The 19,423-nt window shown below is 38.8% G+C and overlaps 1 protein-coding gene across 1 annotated transcript in view; it reads left to right on the plus strand.

Moving 5' to 3' along the window:
* Positions 1–19,423, plus strand: part of b4galnt4b (beta-1,4-N-acetyl-galactosaminyl transferase 4b) — a 182,049-nt gene that overhangs the window by 113,718 nt on the left and 48,908 nt on the right. Inside the window, exons 6-8 of the mRNA XM_037534706.1 lie at positions 1,987–2,077; positions 4,963–5,063; positions 6,459–6,526. Coding sequence (XP_037390603.1) covers positions 1,987–2,077; positions 4,963–5,063; positions 6,459–6,526 — 260 coding nt within the window. The remainder of the gene's footprint in view (positions 1–1,986; positions 2,078–4,962; positions 5,064–6,458; positions 6,527–19,423) is intronic.

The following is a 19,423-nucleotide window of genomic DNA, read 5'->3' on the forward strand; positions in this document are numbered from 1 at the left end:
GCAGCCTTTTGCTGGTTAATCTGCTCACAGATTAGTGTGCGGCTCTGGGTGTGCTGCTGGGTCTCCGTGGCGTCCGAACCGCTTGTTCTTTTCCTGTGTCTGGTTTGATTAAAGTCAAGGTTCTGAGGCTGGTGATGCTAACTTAACTAACTACCTCTTTAGCAGACAAGAAACATCTACCTTCCTTTTCTGAGGGTGGTCTAAACTGAAGGTCTGTAGACGGACTGATCTAAGCAGATCTGATCTTGGAGCATTCCAATTAAGGCCTGTCTCTCTGACTAAGGCTGGCACAAACTTATGAGTTCAGCTATCTTCTGGTTGAGAACACTGACTCCTGCTCACTCTGTCTCCCTGTCTCTTTTCCTGTCTCTTTTTGTGTCTCTTTGTCTAACAAAAGTTCTGTGCCCTGGGCTTTTTTGTTCCAACTGCTGACCCTTCCCCTTGGGGTGGAATCAGAGTGCTGATAGGTTTTCCTAACCTAACACTTAATTAGCTATTCATTGTTTCCAACCCTGATTGGTTGTGCATACTTTTAGGAACGCCTTCCCCAGAGTTACTGCCTTCTTTATATCAGTTAGTTTAAACAAAGGAACATTCTTATATCATCAAATTGGTTAAACTTTCAGAATCAACGAGTTAACAGAATATTCAGATATGTTTATAAGGGAGAGTTTAACCCTCGGTACCTGATACACAACACATGTTAAAGAACATGGGTAATGCTTTTCCAATACTATAGAATGTATAAATGTTTAAGAAATAAAATTGACAATAAAAGGAAAGGACCAAGGGAAATAAGAAAACCACATTCAGGATACATATTGGTCACTGGTCTAACTCATTGCAATTAGATGGTTGTCACTGTTGGTTATTAAAGTTGACACTCCATATTTCTACCACTCAATAGTAGAAAGGGATATAGGTACTGTTTAGATAATACACATAATATTAATAAACAAGTAGTATTGCTCAAAGATTATATAAATACTATTAATACTCAAAGCAGACAACATCCAGGTCCCTTGGATTCTTTATAAGCACATAGTGGGGGTGTGATATGCCTCATTTTCACCACTTGGGGTGTTGTGGTTCTATATCTAAATTGTCAATGAAATCTAAAAAGGCTAGCTTTGTTATAGATTCTAATAGCAACCTATTTCTTGATATCTCTGGACTTCTTTAACCCAAATCCCATTGAATGGTGAAAATTCCATATTGGTGCAGTCTATAGAATGATTTCTGTTAATTCATAGCTTACTTAAAGTTTGGGAAGATCTGCAGCTGGATTCCAGGCCAGAATTTATGGCCTGGTATGGTATGCCATATGGAGCAAAGAGGGTTGTAGGCCTCCCACTGTGTCCGTATTCCCAAGATAGCATCCATTTAAGTTGTAAAACTTGTTGGTACGCTAATCCTGTTTGATGACATCTGCTTGACCTTTGAAAAAGTCCTGAGCTCAAAGTTCAGGAATGTGGAGTCCTCCTAAGCAGTGTGATTCTGGCTCGCCTAGATTGGGGGTGTCCGCTACACTGTACAACTTTAATGTTTATTAGCATCACTGCTCCCTATGATAGTGTTCTATGAAACTAAGCAGATTTTTAAATGTAGGGTATAGTGACTAGGGGACCCTTTCAGACACAGCAGAAATCATAAAGTTCTTAGCTCCAGCTGGAAGGTCAGGTCTAGAATGCTGGTAAATGGCATAACCATGAACCAACTAGTGAGCCTTTCAGGATGATAGTGCTTCTTTTCCTGTTTTAAAATTTAACTGCATACTCACTATGCAAATAATGCGACCCCTCTGGCTGGGTTGTGTGTGTACATTGCAAATTGAGACCTCTGGGCTTCTCACCTCTGTGTTCTGTGGCTATCATTTAGTCATAACTCTCATTTACTGGCTCATCATGAGAGCAGACTGTTTTGACGGCGTAAGTATATGCATTAGTTGGGAGAAGGTAACATTTTATGTGGCATTTTGCCTTGCAGGCCAGAACCACGGTGAAGAAGCTGGCTGTGGCTCCAAAGTGGAAGAATTATGGCCTGAGGATCTTCGGGTTTATTCATCCTTATAAAGACGGTTAGTTAGTACTGACTTACATCAATAACACTTTATTTGAAGACTACCTACATAGGTATAATATAATACATAAGCACTGACATATGTTCTATGAAATAAATGACATTACATTAATATAAGGGACTTTAAACTAAAGTGACTGACATTTGTTTTATTTATTACTGTCTTATGAAGCATCATTCCCATGTACAGATATAGGGTTTTTATGACCAATATTGATTTCAATATAAATCTGCTGATATATACATATATAACATGACAATCTTTTCCTTAATCTTTGCAGTCTGTTTTTAGATGTTGTATTATTTTAGATGTTATAGGTATCTGAGTCCTTGCCACGGTAACATGAAATAATGCAGTTTAAAAATAAACCTTCAATTTTGGGATGTCACACTGTAGTGTTATTGTCACGGATTCTCCTTTTGTCCCTCCGAGAGTGTCTGTTTCTTCCCCTCTGTTGTAGCCATGTGCCTTTGTTTTCTTGCACCATGTGCTTTTGTTGCTGTTGTTGTTGTTCTGTATCTCCTCCCTCATGCTGCCCCCTTGTTATCTGTTTCACCTGTCTGTGTTCCACCCCTCACTAGTCCCAGGTGTTTCTCATTTCCTCTCTGTGTATTTATACCCCTGTGTTTGTTCAGTTTCTGTCTTGCATAGTGAGTGTACTTTGGATGTTACTCTGTTGATGTTGCCTTGTTTCTTGTTTTCGTACATTTTGTAGTTTGGTTTTGTTTTTGTCATGGACTTGCCTGTTCTTCAAACTTCCGCAACTCTGGGCTCTAATTCTAAGTTCAATAAAAGCAACTTGCATTTGCATCCTGCCTCCTTGCCTCAACCGTTACAGAATGCAAGACCACACAGAGATGCAGCGAGTTTACAGGAACTTATTAAAGAAAATGAAGTCAGACTACAGGAGAGTTACCATCTGCTTCATCTGCTTTAGTTGTTGTTCCCTGGTAAGGAGAAGAAAGCTTCCTTGCTCTCTGCTCAGTATGCAGCAGGCCTCCTAGGACATTGCAGCAGGCCTGCCTGCCTCTGAGGATGTCGCAGCAGGACCACCTGCCTCTGAGGGCATCGCAGTGGCCCAGCCTGCCTCCGAGGGCATCGCAGTGGCCCAGCCTGCCTCCGAGGGCATCACAGTGGCCCAGCGTGTGGGCGAGGGCATTGCTACGGTCCAGCCTGCGGGCGAGGGTATCACTGCAGCCCAGCCTGCAGGTGAGGGCGTTGCTGTGGCCCAGCCTGTGGGCAAGGGCATCGCTGTGGCCCAGCCTGCGGGCAAGTTCGTCACTTCTGAGTTTCCTGACCTGCTGGTTGCCTCCATGTCTGCATATCTGCCTGTGGCCTCAGCGTCCCCTGTCCCACTTCCTGGTCCCTGTTCCTGCTCCTGCACCCTGGACTGCCACAGTTTCTGCTCATGCACCCTGGACCGCTCCTTTTCTCGTTTCCTGTCCCATTTCAAGTCCAGCCTCTCAGCATCCCGCTCCTGTGCCAATCTACCAGTGTCTTGCTTCTGCAATATTTCCCCAGCTCCCTGTTCAACTACCATTCTCCTTGCCTTTACAGTTCCCTGCTCAGTCTGCCACCCAGTTCTGTCGCCTATATGAACTTCTTAATTCTGTGTTTTCCCTCAAGTCTGTCCAGTCTCCAGTCCATAGTTTTGTTTCTGTCCCTGTCACCATGTATATATCTGTACTAGTTTCCATAAGTGTTGCAGTTTCTGTGTCTGGTTGTATTTTACCTGTTCCTGTCAATGTCTTGTATCCTATCTCCTGCCCAGTCCCATGTTCCATCTACTGTCAAGTCTCGTATTCAGCCATTTGTTCTGTCTTTTGTCAAGTTGCCTATCCATTCCCCTGTCCAGTTTCCTGTGAATTCCTCTGTGTATTTATACCCCTGTGTTTGTTCGGTCTCTGTCTTGCATCGTGAATGGATGTTACTCTGTTGATGTTACCTTGTCTCTTGTTTTTGTACATTTTGTAGTTTGGTTTTGTTTTTCTCATGGACTTGATCTGTTCTTCAAACTTCAGCAACTCTGGACTCTAATTCTAAATACAATATAAGCAACTCATGTCTGCATCCTGCCTCCTTGCCTCAACCGTTACAATTATGAAAACAAATAAACATCTATTGTATTATCATTTTAAGAATTTAGTGATTAACAGGATTACATGCAAGAGCACCTAAACATGGCACGTTACGCATAACTATGTCGGAACTCCTTTTTTAGACGTGAATAATGTCTCGCAGAATATCAGTGCTCACTCCATGTTTGGCTACCAAGCCATGTTAGATACTTGTTCAGCTCACGTTTATTTACATGCTTCCTCTGGTTTAATGATTTCCAGGTACTACAATGACTACAGACATGCCATTGCTTCGTTTAGGCACAAGGCTGAAGTTGCCCTCCTATTCGCCTGCCTTTTGTTCGAATTTTCCCATTTCACCTTAAATCGCAACAGCAGTGCTCCAAATGCCTCAGGTGCCAGAATATAACTGCTACACCATTTAAGGTGGATCAAGAAACTTTGAACAAGAAGCTGGCAAATAAGAAGCTGACTTCAGCTTTGTCATTTAGGCAGAATCAGTTAAATGCCATAGTTTACCTGCTCTATTTTGTATAAACATAACATTTTATGTTTGTACAAGTGTGTGTGTGTGCACACACACACACACATATATATATATATATATATATATATATATATATATATATATATATATATATATATATATATATATATATATATATATATATATATATATATATATATATATATATATATATATATATATATATCACATATAGGTACTTGCATATCTATAAAATGTATGTGACATGTTAGTATTATCACATTTATCATCTCATTCATATCTAATCTTTCTTGCAGGAGATTTCCAGTTTGCTATAGCCTCTGATGACAACTCTGAGCTGTGGCTGAGCTCTGACGAGAACCCCCTCAATGCCAGGCTCTTGGTGTATGTGGGACGGGTGGGTACTGAACATTTCACAAATTTTTATTGCCTCTTAAATACCTGGCTGTTTTCCAACTGATTGTACATGTCATTAGCTTTGTAATAAACACTACCAGTAAAGCTTTTCCTAATAAAACCCCTTAGTTAGTGAGTGTAGCTTCACATGCGCCTCAGCAAAACCATAAAGTCTGCTGCTGAAGGAAATCTATTTGGTTTTAATAGAGCATGACAGAATGATAATGGTGATGACCTATACATTTGCAAAATGAAAAGTTAAATTAAACAATTATAATGTAAATTAAACACTTCATTCATTTCCTTATTTGAGGGAAATTTGACCTTTAAGGCATCATCTTAAAGACATAAACTGAATGTTTCATGCAAATGATTGTAGAAACAGTTATTATAGAGTAAAACTCTCAAAATATTAAAGTGACAATAACAAAATCTGGATAACATGAAGTATATTTTGTTATATTTTGATCATCTGTTTTTTATTAAAAAAATGCGCATAGCAGAGGGAAATGCGGAAATGAAGTCATAGGTCACTACTGACCTGAGGTGTTCATCTAAGAGCTAACCTTTCAACAAATAGCTATTTTCATGCACTGCTGCAGTGATTTTATGGAATTTTCTTTTAGACAATACTGACAATCCATTTCTTCAGTGTGATCCCACAGGGAGCTCTGTTTGATGCAGAGCAGAACCATTCCTCTCTAAAAAAGCTGCCAAGGAGCGGTTCTGTGTTCTTTCTTTATCCAAAAGTGTCACCTTTTATGTCATCAAGTCTTTCATTACAGTATGAGTACACAAAACGAATATACTACAGTCATAATGTGGTATGTTAGAACTTGCATCCCTTGTTATAGGCCTGTTTACACCTTCTTTCTACACTCATTTTCCATTTTATCAGCTCCACTTACTGTATAGCTGCACTTTGTAGTTCTACAATTAGAGACTGTAGTCCAGCTGTTTCTCTGCATACTTTGTTAGCCCCCTTTTATCCTGTTCTTCAGTGGTCAGGACCCCCATGGACCCTCACAGAGCAGGTACTATTTGGGTGGTGGATCATTCTCAGCACTGCAGTAACACTGACGTGGTGGTATGTTGTGCTGGTATGACTGGATCACACACTAACAGCAGGCCATGTAGGAGGAGAACAGAATGAAGGGACACAGCACCTCCACACTTTTATTCCTTGTGCGTTCACCCCAGAATCATTTTTTTTGGTAACCACTGAACATCCCACAGACCTGAACATCACATAAGGGTTAACCATGTCCCATTTAGTGTTTCTCAGGTGCTCTTACAGGTACATTTCTGTGTTTACATTGGTGAAATAATGTGTAACTAGTGTAAGCTACGCTGAGAAGCAGCAAAGTGACAGCATGTGATCTCTCTCGCTCTGCAGCACGGCTCTGAATGGACGGCTCCGGGTGAATTCACCAAGTTCAGATCCCAGACTTCCAAATCCATCCAGTGAGTACCACAACTAAGTGAAACAACATGATAAATCCCATTCCTTTGTATCAACTCAGCATGAATCTCTGTGATAAACACATCATTAGAGGCTGTCACTGGAGCGGTACCCTCAGGGGTACAGTCAAATGCAAAAGTTTGGTCACTCCTGGTTAGAAAGTGAAAATATTTTAGCATTTCCTTTACAGAGAACACAGTTCTTCACATTTTAATGCACAATTACTGTTTATCTATTGAATTTAACACATTGGGAAAAAATAAAGGAAAAAAAGGCCTGTGCACATGTTTTGTGTTTTTTTTTTGTTGTTGTTTTTTTGTAGTTGTTTATTTTTTCCAATAGAAATTCAGCAAAAAATAGACATTCACTAATATTTGCACGATAAATGGCATTTTTCGTAGAGGGTGTGTTAACTTATTTTCACTTATTCACTATTTCACTGGTGGCACGGTGGCGTGGTGGGTAGCACTGTCGCCTCACAGCAAGGAGGGCCTGGGTTCGATTCCCCGGCTGGGCAACCGGGGTCCTCTCTTTGTGGAGTTTGCATGTTCTCCCCGTGTCTGTGTGGGTTTCCTCCGGGTTCTCCGGTTTCCTCCCACAGTCCAAAGACATGCAGTCAGGCCAATTGTGTAAAATGATCAAATTGTAAGTCGCTCTGGATAAGAGCGTCAGCCAAATGCCAATAATAATAACTTAGAAAATCAACAAAGCATATAATGTGAGTAGGTGTATTCAGAATTTGCTTATGAATATATTAACCAACCCATATAAAATTGATAAAAAAACACAAAAAGAATGTATTTTAAAAACACTGATGACATTTTCATATTGCTCATTTATAGCTCTTCTCTTTCCTTCATTATTAGCAATCTTAACATTATTAACTGAGCCATTCTTTTAAACAAAGAAGGGAAAAAGGTACTGTGTTGATAGAAAGGCTTTGATTAAGCTGCTTTGAAATTATGTTCATAACTGTTGTGATCTGCTGGGAGTTAATTCTGTGCTGGTGTGAGTTTATATTCATGAAAGAAGAGGCAGTGGAGCAGATTACTTTGGAGAAGTTTTGGGACTGATTTGGTTGTCTCTGCTCCTTTAGATGAACTCTTCCCTCTCGGCTCTCTCTAGCAGTTCTAATTTTGTCATTCTTCACTGCTTTCAATTTAGCGGGAGATCAGATGATGCGGATCCTTCACTCACCATCGTTAATTTTTAATTTCTGATCCCCAGATGGAGACCTCAAAGCTGTGAAATCCACCAGGAGACACACTCACACACAGACACACAAGTGCACAAACAAAGAGTGTGTGTTAGTGTGTGTACACTAGGGATGGAATAATATTAAAAATCATGGAAATTATTATTCAGTTTCCTGTCATGGACTGAAATTATTATTGTATGTATGATGGCTAATGTTTAAAAAGCATTAATACACCTTGAAATTCCCCACAGGAATTATATTAGTAGACCTTTAATTGAACTTCTCATATTTCTTCATAACACCAAAAATTAACTGTCAAAACTCCTTTTACCATGATTAGCAACTTAACAAAAACATTTCATATTACATACAGATTTACTAAAAGAGGCATTAATTAATAACAGTCAGCTTGTACATCGTGCTGGTGGAGTGGCCAATTTAGCTACTTATCTACTAAGTAATTCCATGCAAATTAACTTAATAAGGTGTAACTTATTCATTAACATATGAGCAGCCAATACAACCACATGCTTTTTTTACCTTTTTTGAATGCCCATTTATACCAGGTAGGGAAAAAATGTTTTATCATTATTTCAGGTTCAGATTGTGACTCATTAGATTGACTCATAAGAATTTACTAGTAAGTCAAAGTGAAAAAAAGGAGTTATTACTCATGTAGAAAAACAGGGCATTATTTTGACATAACATTAGAAATTTGATAAAATAAGTCACTGTTTTGAGTTTCGGTTTTGAAACACATGTTCACTGTTGGTTAGAGAGGAGAACTTTTGTCTAAACTGAGAAGTTGGAGTGGGGTGAACGTTATTGTCCTCAATATAAGTGACCTAAAAAATGTATTCAGTTACTTTGAATTGACTTTGAGAGGGGAACGCAAAAAAGAGCAGCAATGAATTCCATGCTATTCTAAACTGTTTTATGCTGGTCCGATGCTGGTTTATCTGGTCAACAGGGCTGAGATGTGACAGAGTGTTGGGTATTGAATACATACTCAGAATACTGAAATTAATTATCTGTTTTCAGTCCTGGTTACATTTTGTTAAGGCAGTATTCAGAATGCCAGGACCTTTCACATTACTTTTACAATACTTACCCTCTAATTTTAAAAACTATATTCCATCTTTAACAGAAACATAATATATACTTGTTTATTAACTATTTTAAAATAACAGCATTCAATAAACAGCTTTACAGTGTTCAATAAACAGCTTCTTTACAAACGTTACTTTACAAACTTTGCTGAAGTCTTGTACTGCCTGAGTAGACTGATAAATCAATATAACAATCAGTTATTGATCTCAGTGTTACTGAATTCTGCTAAAGCCTTAGTAGACTGATAAATCAATGTGGTGATCAGTCATTAATCTCAGTGTTACTGAGCTCTGCTAAAGCCTGAGTAGACTGATAAATCAATGTGGTGATCAGTTATTAATCTCAGTGTTACTGAACTCTGCTAAAGCCTGAGTAACTGATAAATCAATGTGTTGATCAGATATTAATCTCAGTGTTACTGAGCTCTGCTAAAGCCTGAGTAGACTGATAAATCAATGTGGTGATCGGTTATTAATCTCAGAGTTACTGAGCTCTGCTAAAGCCTGAGTAGACTGATAAATCAATGTGGTGATCACTTATTAATCTCAGTGTTTCTGAATTCTGCTAAAGCCTTAGTAGACTGATAAATCAATGTGGTGATCGGTTATTAATCTCAGAGTTACTGAGCTCTGCTAAAGCCTGAGTAGACTGATAAATCAATGTGGTGATCAGTTATTGATCTCAGTGTTACTGAATTCTGCTAAAGCCTTAGTAGACTGATAAATCAATGTGGTGATCAGTTATTGATCTCAGTGTTACTGAGCTCTGCTAAAGCCTGAGTAGACTGATAAATCAATGTGGTGATCAGTTATTAATCTCAGTGTTACTGAGCTCTGCTAAATTAAGCCAGTTATTTTTCCCAGTGTTACTGACTCTTTTGAAGGATGATTGAACTGAACAATCATCTCTGTAGTGGAGATGTTCACAAGTGATAAGCTTACCTTCGGCATTGTAATGGACTCATACATGCATTTCGTGGCAATTTACATACATACCATTGACCCTTTAAATGGCCAGTGGACACGTGCAGGCCCAACGTTTTATTACACCCTTCTATAGCCTAAGAGTAACTTAGCCAGAGGTCATTGTACTAACTGTATAATAAGTTTTAGTATGTAATAAGCCTGGAATTTTAAAGGATTAAGTGAAAATCGCATAGCTGCCCATTTCATAGTGAAATTTGCAAGATTTTGTTATTGGGATATGGCAAATGGATTGCTAAGTTCATAAAACAGCAGTAAGATTATGAGAGAAGCTGTTTCATGTTCAGGCTGTTTCTTTTCCTCTTTTTATTTAACTCCATTTGATATACTAATACACCTCGCTGCATACACTACTTGACTGCGTGATATAAACAATCGGCAGTTATAATTCAGAAAATGAGTAGCCGAGGTAGTTTTCTGCCTTTACTGTGTGAAATAAATCACAGGAGATGTATTAAAATGTCATTCATGAGAGCTGAGTGTCACATTGTACATTTTAATTGCTCTTGTCGTCCTTCTGGAGGCGACGTTGATTGCCGTGGAAGTGGAACTTTGGTGTGAGTAGCATGAGCCACTGAATAATTCATCAGTGGAGTAAGCCTTAAAGTGAGCATGTGCACACTCTTGAATGTCTGAGTGCCGTTAAACAGCAAATATTGTTAGTGCCACTCCTCTGGGACAGAAACACAATGGTTCCCCCCTTTACTCTGATGGAGCTGTGACAATCCCTTGGCACTGGTTCAGTCAACATCAGTGAACACTCTGGCTTGTTCTCCTTCACTTTAACATAGTTATTTTGGGAGTTTTACTGGATTGTATAAGAGTGGTAGCTTAATGGAGCAGTCAGTTCAGTTCAGTCAGTCAGGTGTTTAGTAGTATGCAAAAGTTTGAAAGATCCTGATCAAATTACCATTTTTTGGTACATGAAAAAAGTGAATAAATCTGTTGCGTATTTTTATTCATTTACAATTATTTTTTCCATCTGTTCCTTTGAATATCATTCAGTTTAGCCAATTTCAATTTCAAATTCAATTTAAAAAATGTGACACTGCTATCTTATTTGTGCACTTGGGCATCATAAATGCCATCAGGTATTGTGATAAACAGTCGTATGTAAAAGTGCTGGTGCTGGTCAAATGACATGTTTTATTCGTTTTCTAAGTGAAAATGAGTGAACATATCCTCTACAGAGAACACTTTGCATATTTAATGCATATATAAATAAGATATAGACACATATGAATGTTGTCTGCTGTATAACTTTACAGGAGAAGGAAAAAACCTATGTTACCTACTTTTAATGAAAGTAAATGGAACCATATATATATATATATATCCATCCATTTTCTAATCCGCTTCTCTGTTGGGGTCGCAGGGGGGTGCTGGAGCCTATCCCAGCAGTCTCCGGGCGGAAGGCAGGATACACCCTGGACAGGTCGCCAGTCCATCGCAGGGCAGACAGACAGACACAGACAGTCACTCACACACTCACACCTAGGGGTAATTTAGCATGTCCAGTTTGCCTGACCGCATGTCTTTGGACTGCGGGAGGAAACCGGAGAACCAGGAGGAAACCCACGCAGACACGGGGAGAACATGCAAACTCCACACAGAGAGGACCCCGGTCACCCGGTCGGGGAATCGAACCCAGGCCCTCTTTGCTGTGAGGCGACAGCGCTACCCACCATATATATATATATATATATATACATTTATATATATATATATATATATATATATATATATATATATATATATATATATATATATATATATATATATATATATATATAAATTGAATTATATTCAAAGAACAGATGGAAACATTAATTGTAATGTTATAGCCTAAACTTCAGTCAGTTTCATGAGGAAAAGCTTTTATAAAGAATGCATTGTTAGTGTACTGATAGTGGTAAGATACACTTTTACATTACTGAATAAAATCATGACAGCTTATGACGTATTTTTCATATTGTGTTGCATATAAGTGATTCTTATTCCTTTATTCCGTTGTTCCAAGTCCTGCAGCCTCTGACTCAGCTTTGTCACAAAACCTCTTCAGGTGGAAAAATCTGATTTTTTTGTCTTTTTTTTTATTTACATTTTACAATAGTTTTATTGCAGGTTTAAAACTTGACAAACCACAGATCTGTTTATTGCAACAAAATCACAATCACAAGTTTTTACTGTATCAGAGAAGAGTCTCCTCCACTCACCGTTAGCACAGCGCAGGAGCTGCAGCAAGCAATGAGCAAGAGGGCTTATGTGAGAGGACATTGCAAGACTGTTTTGTACAGGAAAACTGCTCAAAGAACTAAAAAATACTTTGTGCACGTCTGACTCGTACTGTGTAAAACTGATGATGATGCCTGCACAGCAATATGTTTCTGATGGTTTTGTTTTTATGATCTTCAGTTGAAGCGAGAGAAAAACATCACAGGAGGGTACATGACTGAGAAATGAAGGAGCTCACTTTGTGCTGGTATATTAATCAGTCAGTGCTTGAGAAATCATTCAAGATGCAAAAATATTTTCATGTTCAAATGTTCAGCCAACATTAGCAGTAGGTCTGGTGTAAAATGAGCTCAAACTATACCAATTAACACCAACCATATCAGATTACACCAGACAAATCTGCCTCTGCTTTATTTAGTCCTCATCTAAAGCAAAACTTTATCTTGAAAGTGAAAATGACTTTAAATGAAGGCAGGCCAGGCCATGTGCCAGGCCGTGTGCCAGGCCGTGTGCCAGGCCGTGTGCCAGGCCGTGTGCTGTTTTATGTTGGCAGTTCATGGTCAGAGGGTTCCAGCACAGGAAAATGCTGACAGGGCCTGAGTTGAATCTGTAGTAAAATAAGCTGCTTAGGTTAAAAAAACTCGCTCTCTCTCTCTCTCCTTCTCTCTCTCTCTCTCTCTCTCTCTCTCTCTCTCTTTCTCTCTCTCTGTCTCTCTCTTTCTCTCTCTCTCTTTTTTCTCTCTCATATTCTCTCTCTTATGCTTTCTCTTTCTTTGCTGTGCAGTCTTTTTCTTTCTTACTCTCTCCCTATTTCCGTCTGTCCCTAGTACCTCTCCCATGCGCTTTCTTTTCTTTCTCTCCATATCTTACTTTCTCCCCCTCTCTCTCTCCCTTTTGCTCTCTCTGTCTGTTTCTCTGTCTTTTGCTGTCTCTCTTCTTACATGCTTCCTCCTTTTTTCTCTCATTTGCTCTCCTTTTAATTTATCTCTCTTTTGCATACTTTTTCATTCTCTTTCTCATGCTCTCGTTTGCTTTCTCTTTCTCTTTTGTGTGCACTCTCTCCTTTCTCTCTTTTCTTCTTTCTCTTTACCTCTCAGTCTTTCTGTCTTTTTCCCTCCTGCCTATCTTGCTCATTCTTTCTCTCTCTCTCTCTCTCTCTCTCTCTCTCTCTCTCTCTCTCTCTCTCTCTCTCTCTATCATTTCCTATTTACTGCCTCTGTCTGATGCGTTTTATAGTTTGTTACTTCCCTCTATAAGAGCCTGTTAGTTTGATGGTATAAAGTAGGCACAGCAATGTGTGTTTTATAAGCTAATGGTTGAGTCCTCACTCAGAAAGGAGGCTTGTCTGACAGGCGAAATTTTCTCGCCTGGAATTTCCACTGTTGCCGGGCAAGGTCACACGCTAATGAACCGCAGTGGAAAGTTTGCAGAGCGAGCTGCTTTCAGAAAAGAGACATGCCTGTCTGAGACGGAGATGACAGAAGCTAGAGAGATGTTTGTTGTAGGGAAAAGAAAAGGTTACAGAACAGAGATAAAATAAACAGAAAGGCAAACCTATAGAAATGTCAGACTTGCAGAAGATATGAAAACATCTCTTGTTTTGCAACAGTACAAATTTAGTACATTGTCTTTATTCGCGAGGATTGAAATGTAGGAGAATATGATTAACCGAGCACATCAACTGTGAACATTCACTCATTGATGATATATTCAGTGTTTACTGATAAAAATACATTTCCTTTGCCATTCAGTCACCTGCACCTGTTCCTGGAAATGGATTTAAACAGTAAATAGGATGCAAACACTGGAAAACTTTGCTACAGGCACAAGCACAGGTAGACCCCAGTGGGAGGCTTACTCCCCTGTCCTTCTGCCTTCACTCTGTATAAATAAATTATAGGTAAATAAATTGCAATGAAATGTTTCAGTTTTATTCCATCAACAATTGAATTTTGAATTGAGGTAACAACTCTGTGTATACTGAGTGTATACTCTTAAAAAGATGGCTCTTCTAGGGTTCTTTAGTAAAGATAGTGGTTCTTCAGATTGATGGAGAATGCGTTATAAATTTCTCCATATAGAACCTTTTTGAAAATGGCTCTGTACAGATAAACATATAACGCATTCTCCATTGATCTATAGAATCATTTCATTATTCAAAGAACAATTTAAGCACAAATTTGTTCTACATTGAACTGATGTTTCTAAACGGAACCATTCTTTCCAGCTTCAGAACCACTGAAGATGTCTCCATAGAAGGTGTGTGACGTGCGTCAGGGCAGATGCAGTTTTACATGTCCATTTACAATTGTGTGATTCAGCCCTACAATCTTAAAAAAAGAGGGTTCTTCAAGGGTTCTTTAGTGTGCAAAATATAGAACTATGTACACCCAAAGAACATTGAATGATTAAAGGGTTCTTTGCATCATGAATTGGTTCTTCAGATTGGTCGATAATGTGCTATAGATGAAACTTTCTGAAAAGGGTTCTATATAGCACCAAAAAGGGTTCCACTGTTGTTACAAGCCCAAGAACCTTTTTGGAGCTATCTAGAACCCTTTTTAGCTAAGAGTACAGAATAAAACAAGCTGTTTCCCCTTTTTTTGGTAGGCTCATGAATAATTTGATGAGCTTCACTCTGATTTGCTGGTTTACAGTAAGTCACTGCGATGGCTCAAACAGAAGCAACATGTTGAAATAGACACAGGCAGGAAAATAAAATGAACCTTAGAGTAAATAAGCTAGATCGTCTTACTACTTAGTTAGCTATTCTAGTTACTTGGAACTTCCTAGTAGATAAAGCTACCTGTGTTAGCTGCTTGCTTTTGATCTTGACAGCAACACAAAGTAAATGAAAGTTGTTATTTCACCATGACATTTTCAATTTCAGATTGTCTAGCTGAAACTCTAAAAATGTTCCTTGGGAAAGGTATGGAACGTGCTGGCATTCCGTCACAGCCTGGAATGGTGCAATTTCTGCACATAGTCCGCCATTTTCATTGCCGTTGCTTTGTTGTTGTTGTTGTTTCCTGCTGGTATGTAAATTTTCAGGGTGTAAATATTAATGAGTCAAGACTGTTACATAACAGTTTAGGATTTTGCAACTGACCCATTTTGCCCCCCATGCCCCCCTGCCACCCCCCTTTTGCAAGTGAGGGATTTGCATTTGAAGGAGAAAGTTTGAGGTTCAAGATATGTCAGTTCCAGTATCAAACTCTGCATATTCAACTCAATGTAAACACAGTTTTCCATTCTATGGCACCTTTAACTCTGTACTCGATTTAATTGAATAGAAAAGCATGTTATTGTTCATATTTTTGCAGCAGAATTAAACCATGCTTTTCTTATAATTGGCTATTACTGTGCCTTTAAGTTTTATGAGCATTTTTTATTCTATAATTCATTCTTTCTGAGAAACGTGGCCTCCTTACAATAGTCCCGATCTTTGTCTAGTCTTTGTCTGTGTCTTTAAAGGATCTTGATGTATAATATTAAATTATCCATCTTATATTCACTACAATCCATCTGTTGTAACAGGAGCACTCTGTATTCAGTTTGAATCTGTTAGTAGAGGACTCAATTTAATCCTTTCCTTCAAACAGAGCTTTTTTTGACTCTGGAATATTGAGTATTTGAAGTATTGAATAATTGAAGTTTTTGAAGTGAACGTGCAAAAGCAAATTAGTCTGAGAGTTAGATCAATAGTTCCTCATGCTTGTGATGTTCCCTATCCCGCTGCAGGAGAATTAGCATGGCGGAACATCTCTCCTTCAGTCTTTATTTGTGGCATGTGGCATTTGCGGGAATATGACAGATCTTTGGGGTCAGCTGGGGTCAGCCTCCCCTGACATTTCTAGAAATATTCACAGTGTCAGCGAATTTGAAATGAAAGAGATTTTAAAGGGAACGGGAGCCTGTTATGTTCTGCATCTATGTTAACCTAATTATGTGATCACTGTGATTTTAAAATTCCTGGAAACTCTCTGGGAGCGTCACCTCTGTATGCCCCTCAGAGATAAAAAGCAAAAACTTCAAAAGGATTTTCTTGATTATATTGTGTATGTAGTTCAGATGCTGGAATTCATTAACCCTACATAAACACTCATTGCTGATTACAGTCATCTTGACATGTAAAGCATTATAGATGTCACAACTGCCTGGCTGCATTGTAGCCTCCATAATTTTATAACGTTTTTTCTTACAGACATGATACTTATCACTACAATCAGCAGAACTTACCCTGTTAGTCCAGGTGATCATCACACCTGTATGAGCTTGTTCCCTTCCAAAACCTTTGCCATTAATATAGAGTCGCCCCCTTTGTAACTATAACAGACTCCACTCTTCTGTGAAGCCTTTCTGTCAGATTTTGGAGTGTATCAGTGGGAATTTGCGCCCATTTAGTCAAAAGAGCATTTGTGAGGTTGGACAAATAGGCCTAAAGAGCAATCAGTGTTCCAGTACGTCTCAAAGGTGTTCAATGTTCAACTCATCAAACCACATCTCTATTTAGCTTGCTTTGTGCACAGAGGCACAGTCATGCTGGAACTATAAATGGCCTTCTCCATGCTGGTGCCACTAAGATGGAAGTATATAATTGTCTAAAATACCTTTTTATGCTGAAGCATTAACACTACATTAGCCCAAACCCTGAAAAACAGCCCAGACTATTATCCCTCAACAACCAAACGCAGTTTGGAACTGAGTGATGCAAAAGAAGATAAGCGTTTTTCACGTTCTATGATTTTCAGAACTTAGTGGCCCCACTCTGTGGGTTTGCATGGTTTTCTGGTTTGTGGCTGAGCTGTTGTTGTCCCTTAAGTCTTCCATTTCACTATAATAGCACTTACAGTTGACCATGGCAGATCTAGCGGAGATTCGTCTGATTTCAAAATTATTTATTTTGCTTGTAAATCATTACAGAACTATGCAGTAAATTGTAAATGTTTTCAAAGAGCATGCATTTATTATTTAATTTGAAGTGCTCAATATGACCTTCTCCTCTTATGGACAACATCAACGTGGTAGTCATATTCATCACATACTCGATTGAGCATGTTGAGTTACATAGCCAAACTATGAGGTTGTAAGCAGCCTTGTTGAATTACATTGAACTTTTTTGTTTCACTGTTATCCAGTAATAAAGCATAAAGCGCTTGCTCATTGACTTCACAAAATGAGAATGTGGTGAATGCAAACAAACTGAATCCAAGAGCAAATATGAATTTGAAAACTTTCGGGTCCTTCACTGAGTTAAGACCGCATCTGCTCTGCTCTGTTCCTTCTTTCTTTTTCATGAAGGATTTATGTGGCTTGTTGCATCCTCTTCAAGTCAGTCTCTAGAGTCTAGTCTTCAGATGAGTTAGCAAAGACAACAAACATCATGGAGGATTAGAAAGTTAGTGATGGGTTGATGGAGAGGGATTTAACTTTGGATTAGACTACATTTTTTGGTCTAGACAAGGTTAACGTAGAAGCTGGCAGTTAGCTCTTGGCCACAGTGCCAGTAAGTGTGTTTTAATTATTGTCATTGCAGTACCAGCTAAGAATCCTTAACCCCTTAAATGGCCCACCAGAGTTTTCACACACTTCTATAACCTGAGAATAGCTCTGCCAGTTTGCATTGCAAGTCCCTGTAGATACTAAATAAAAAGCCTTAGTATACAATAAGCCTGTGATTTTAAGAGGTTAAACACCTTTTTGAAGTATGACTCATTGAAGAGCCAGACTCATCTCTAGCTGGGCCTAGCTCCTATTTCGCCACAAAGCCAGACGAGGTTACATCTGTGCATTTACACTCAGTCATACAGGCCACTTGATGCTCCGGCTGCTTTATCTCTCCACTTTCATCATTCAGTCCACCTTACTTATTGAGAGGAAGTCTTTCAGATGGAGCCAGGCAATTAGTCAGCCAATTAAAAGCCCATTGTATCTCTGTCTCTGTCTCTCTCTCTCTCTTCCTCCCTCGCTCTCCTTCCATTTGTACACATTGCTATCATTCTACATCTCTCTATCTGTACTCTCTCTCTCTCCCTCTGTCTTTGTATAATTGTAGCTCGATTGGCTATCCATTTCTGTTTGAACAATTCTTTCTGTTTCCCCTCTTTGTTCTGCCCCGGCAACAGCCTCCAGACAGAAAAGAGACTCCCTGGTTTATAGCAAGACACACCATAGCGCAGAAATTTTATCATCAGGAGATTTCGTTTTTGCATCTCTGTCAGACACACATGCTTGTCTTTATGCATTTATCCCATACACATATCCCATATGTACATTCACTAAGCACTGTATTAGGTTTTTTTAGGTTAGATTATTATTAGCTCTATTAGAATTCACCACATCCCAAAGGTGTTCTGTTGGATTCAGATCTGGTGACCAGGGAAAAAAAACATTGAACTCATTGTCATGTTCATGAAACCAGCTTGAAATGACTTTTGCTTTGTAATGGGGTGAATTATCATGCTGGAAGTAGCCATTAGATGATGAGTAAATTGTGGTCATGAAGGGATGCACATGGGCAGCAACAATACTCTAATAGCATGTGGCATTTAAAACATTCCCCACACCATTACACCACCTCCACCAGCCTGGACTATAAACACAAGGCAAACGATTTCTTGTAGTTGGCACCAAATTCAGAGATCAGGGTATGATTTTCTGTCTAGACCTGATCCTGTACCCACTTTCTGTTCTTGGTTGATATGGTCTTCTACTTTTGTAGCCCATTCTCCTCAATGTTTGATGTGTTGTGCAATCTGCCTAACACAGTTGTACAGAGTGGTTATTTCAGTTACCATAGCCTTTCTGTCACCTGGAACCAGTCTGGCCATTCTCCATTGACCCATCTCCATCTCATCAACAAGGCATTTCTGTCTGCAGAACTACCACTCACTGGATGTTTTTAAATTTATTGCACTATATTAAGTAAACTCTGGAGGCTGCTGTGAATGAAAACGCTAAGAGATCAGCAGTTATAGAAATACTCAGTCCAGCCCATCTGATGTTTTAATAAAAATATGCCTTTGTGAGAGTATTACTATTCAAAGCTGTGTTTGTCATGTACTGGCTAGCATTTTTGAGTTATGCTCAAAACTAGCTAAGTCATTACTGAAACACTTTTTTGGTAGTTTTAGGATTGTTTTCTTAGTAATAAAATTGAATGTTCTAATAAAATAAACATAATTAAAGAATAAGATCATTCAGAGCAAAAGGATTTTAGTTAAAAGTCCAAGTCAGTTAAAAGTCCAAAATGTGAACCAATGCATTCAAGTGATCCATGCATGTAAGTACTATGTAATAATGAAAAAAACCTAAAATCCACAGTATAAAACTAAAGAAGCAAACATGAGAACCAAACATGTCTTGGCTGATTG

This window comes from Pygocentrus nattereri, chromosome 25, assembly GCF_015220715.1.
Source record: "Pygocentrus nattereri isolate fPygNat1 chromosome 25, fPygNat1.pri, whole genome shotgun sequence".
Taxonomy (NCBI): domain Eukaryota; kingdom Metazoa; phylum Chordata; class Actinopteri; order Characiformes; family Serrasalmidae; genus Pygocentrus; species Pygocentrus nattereri.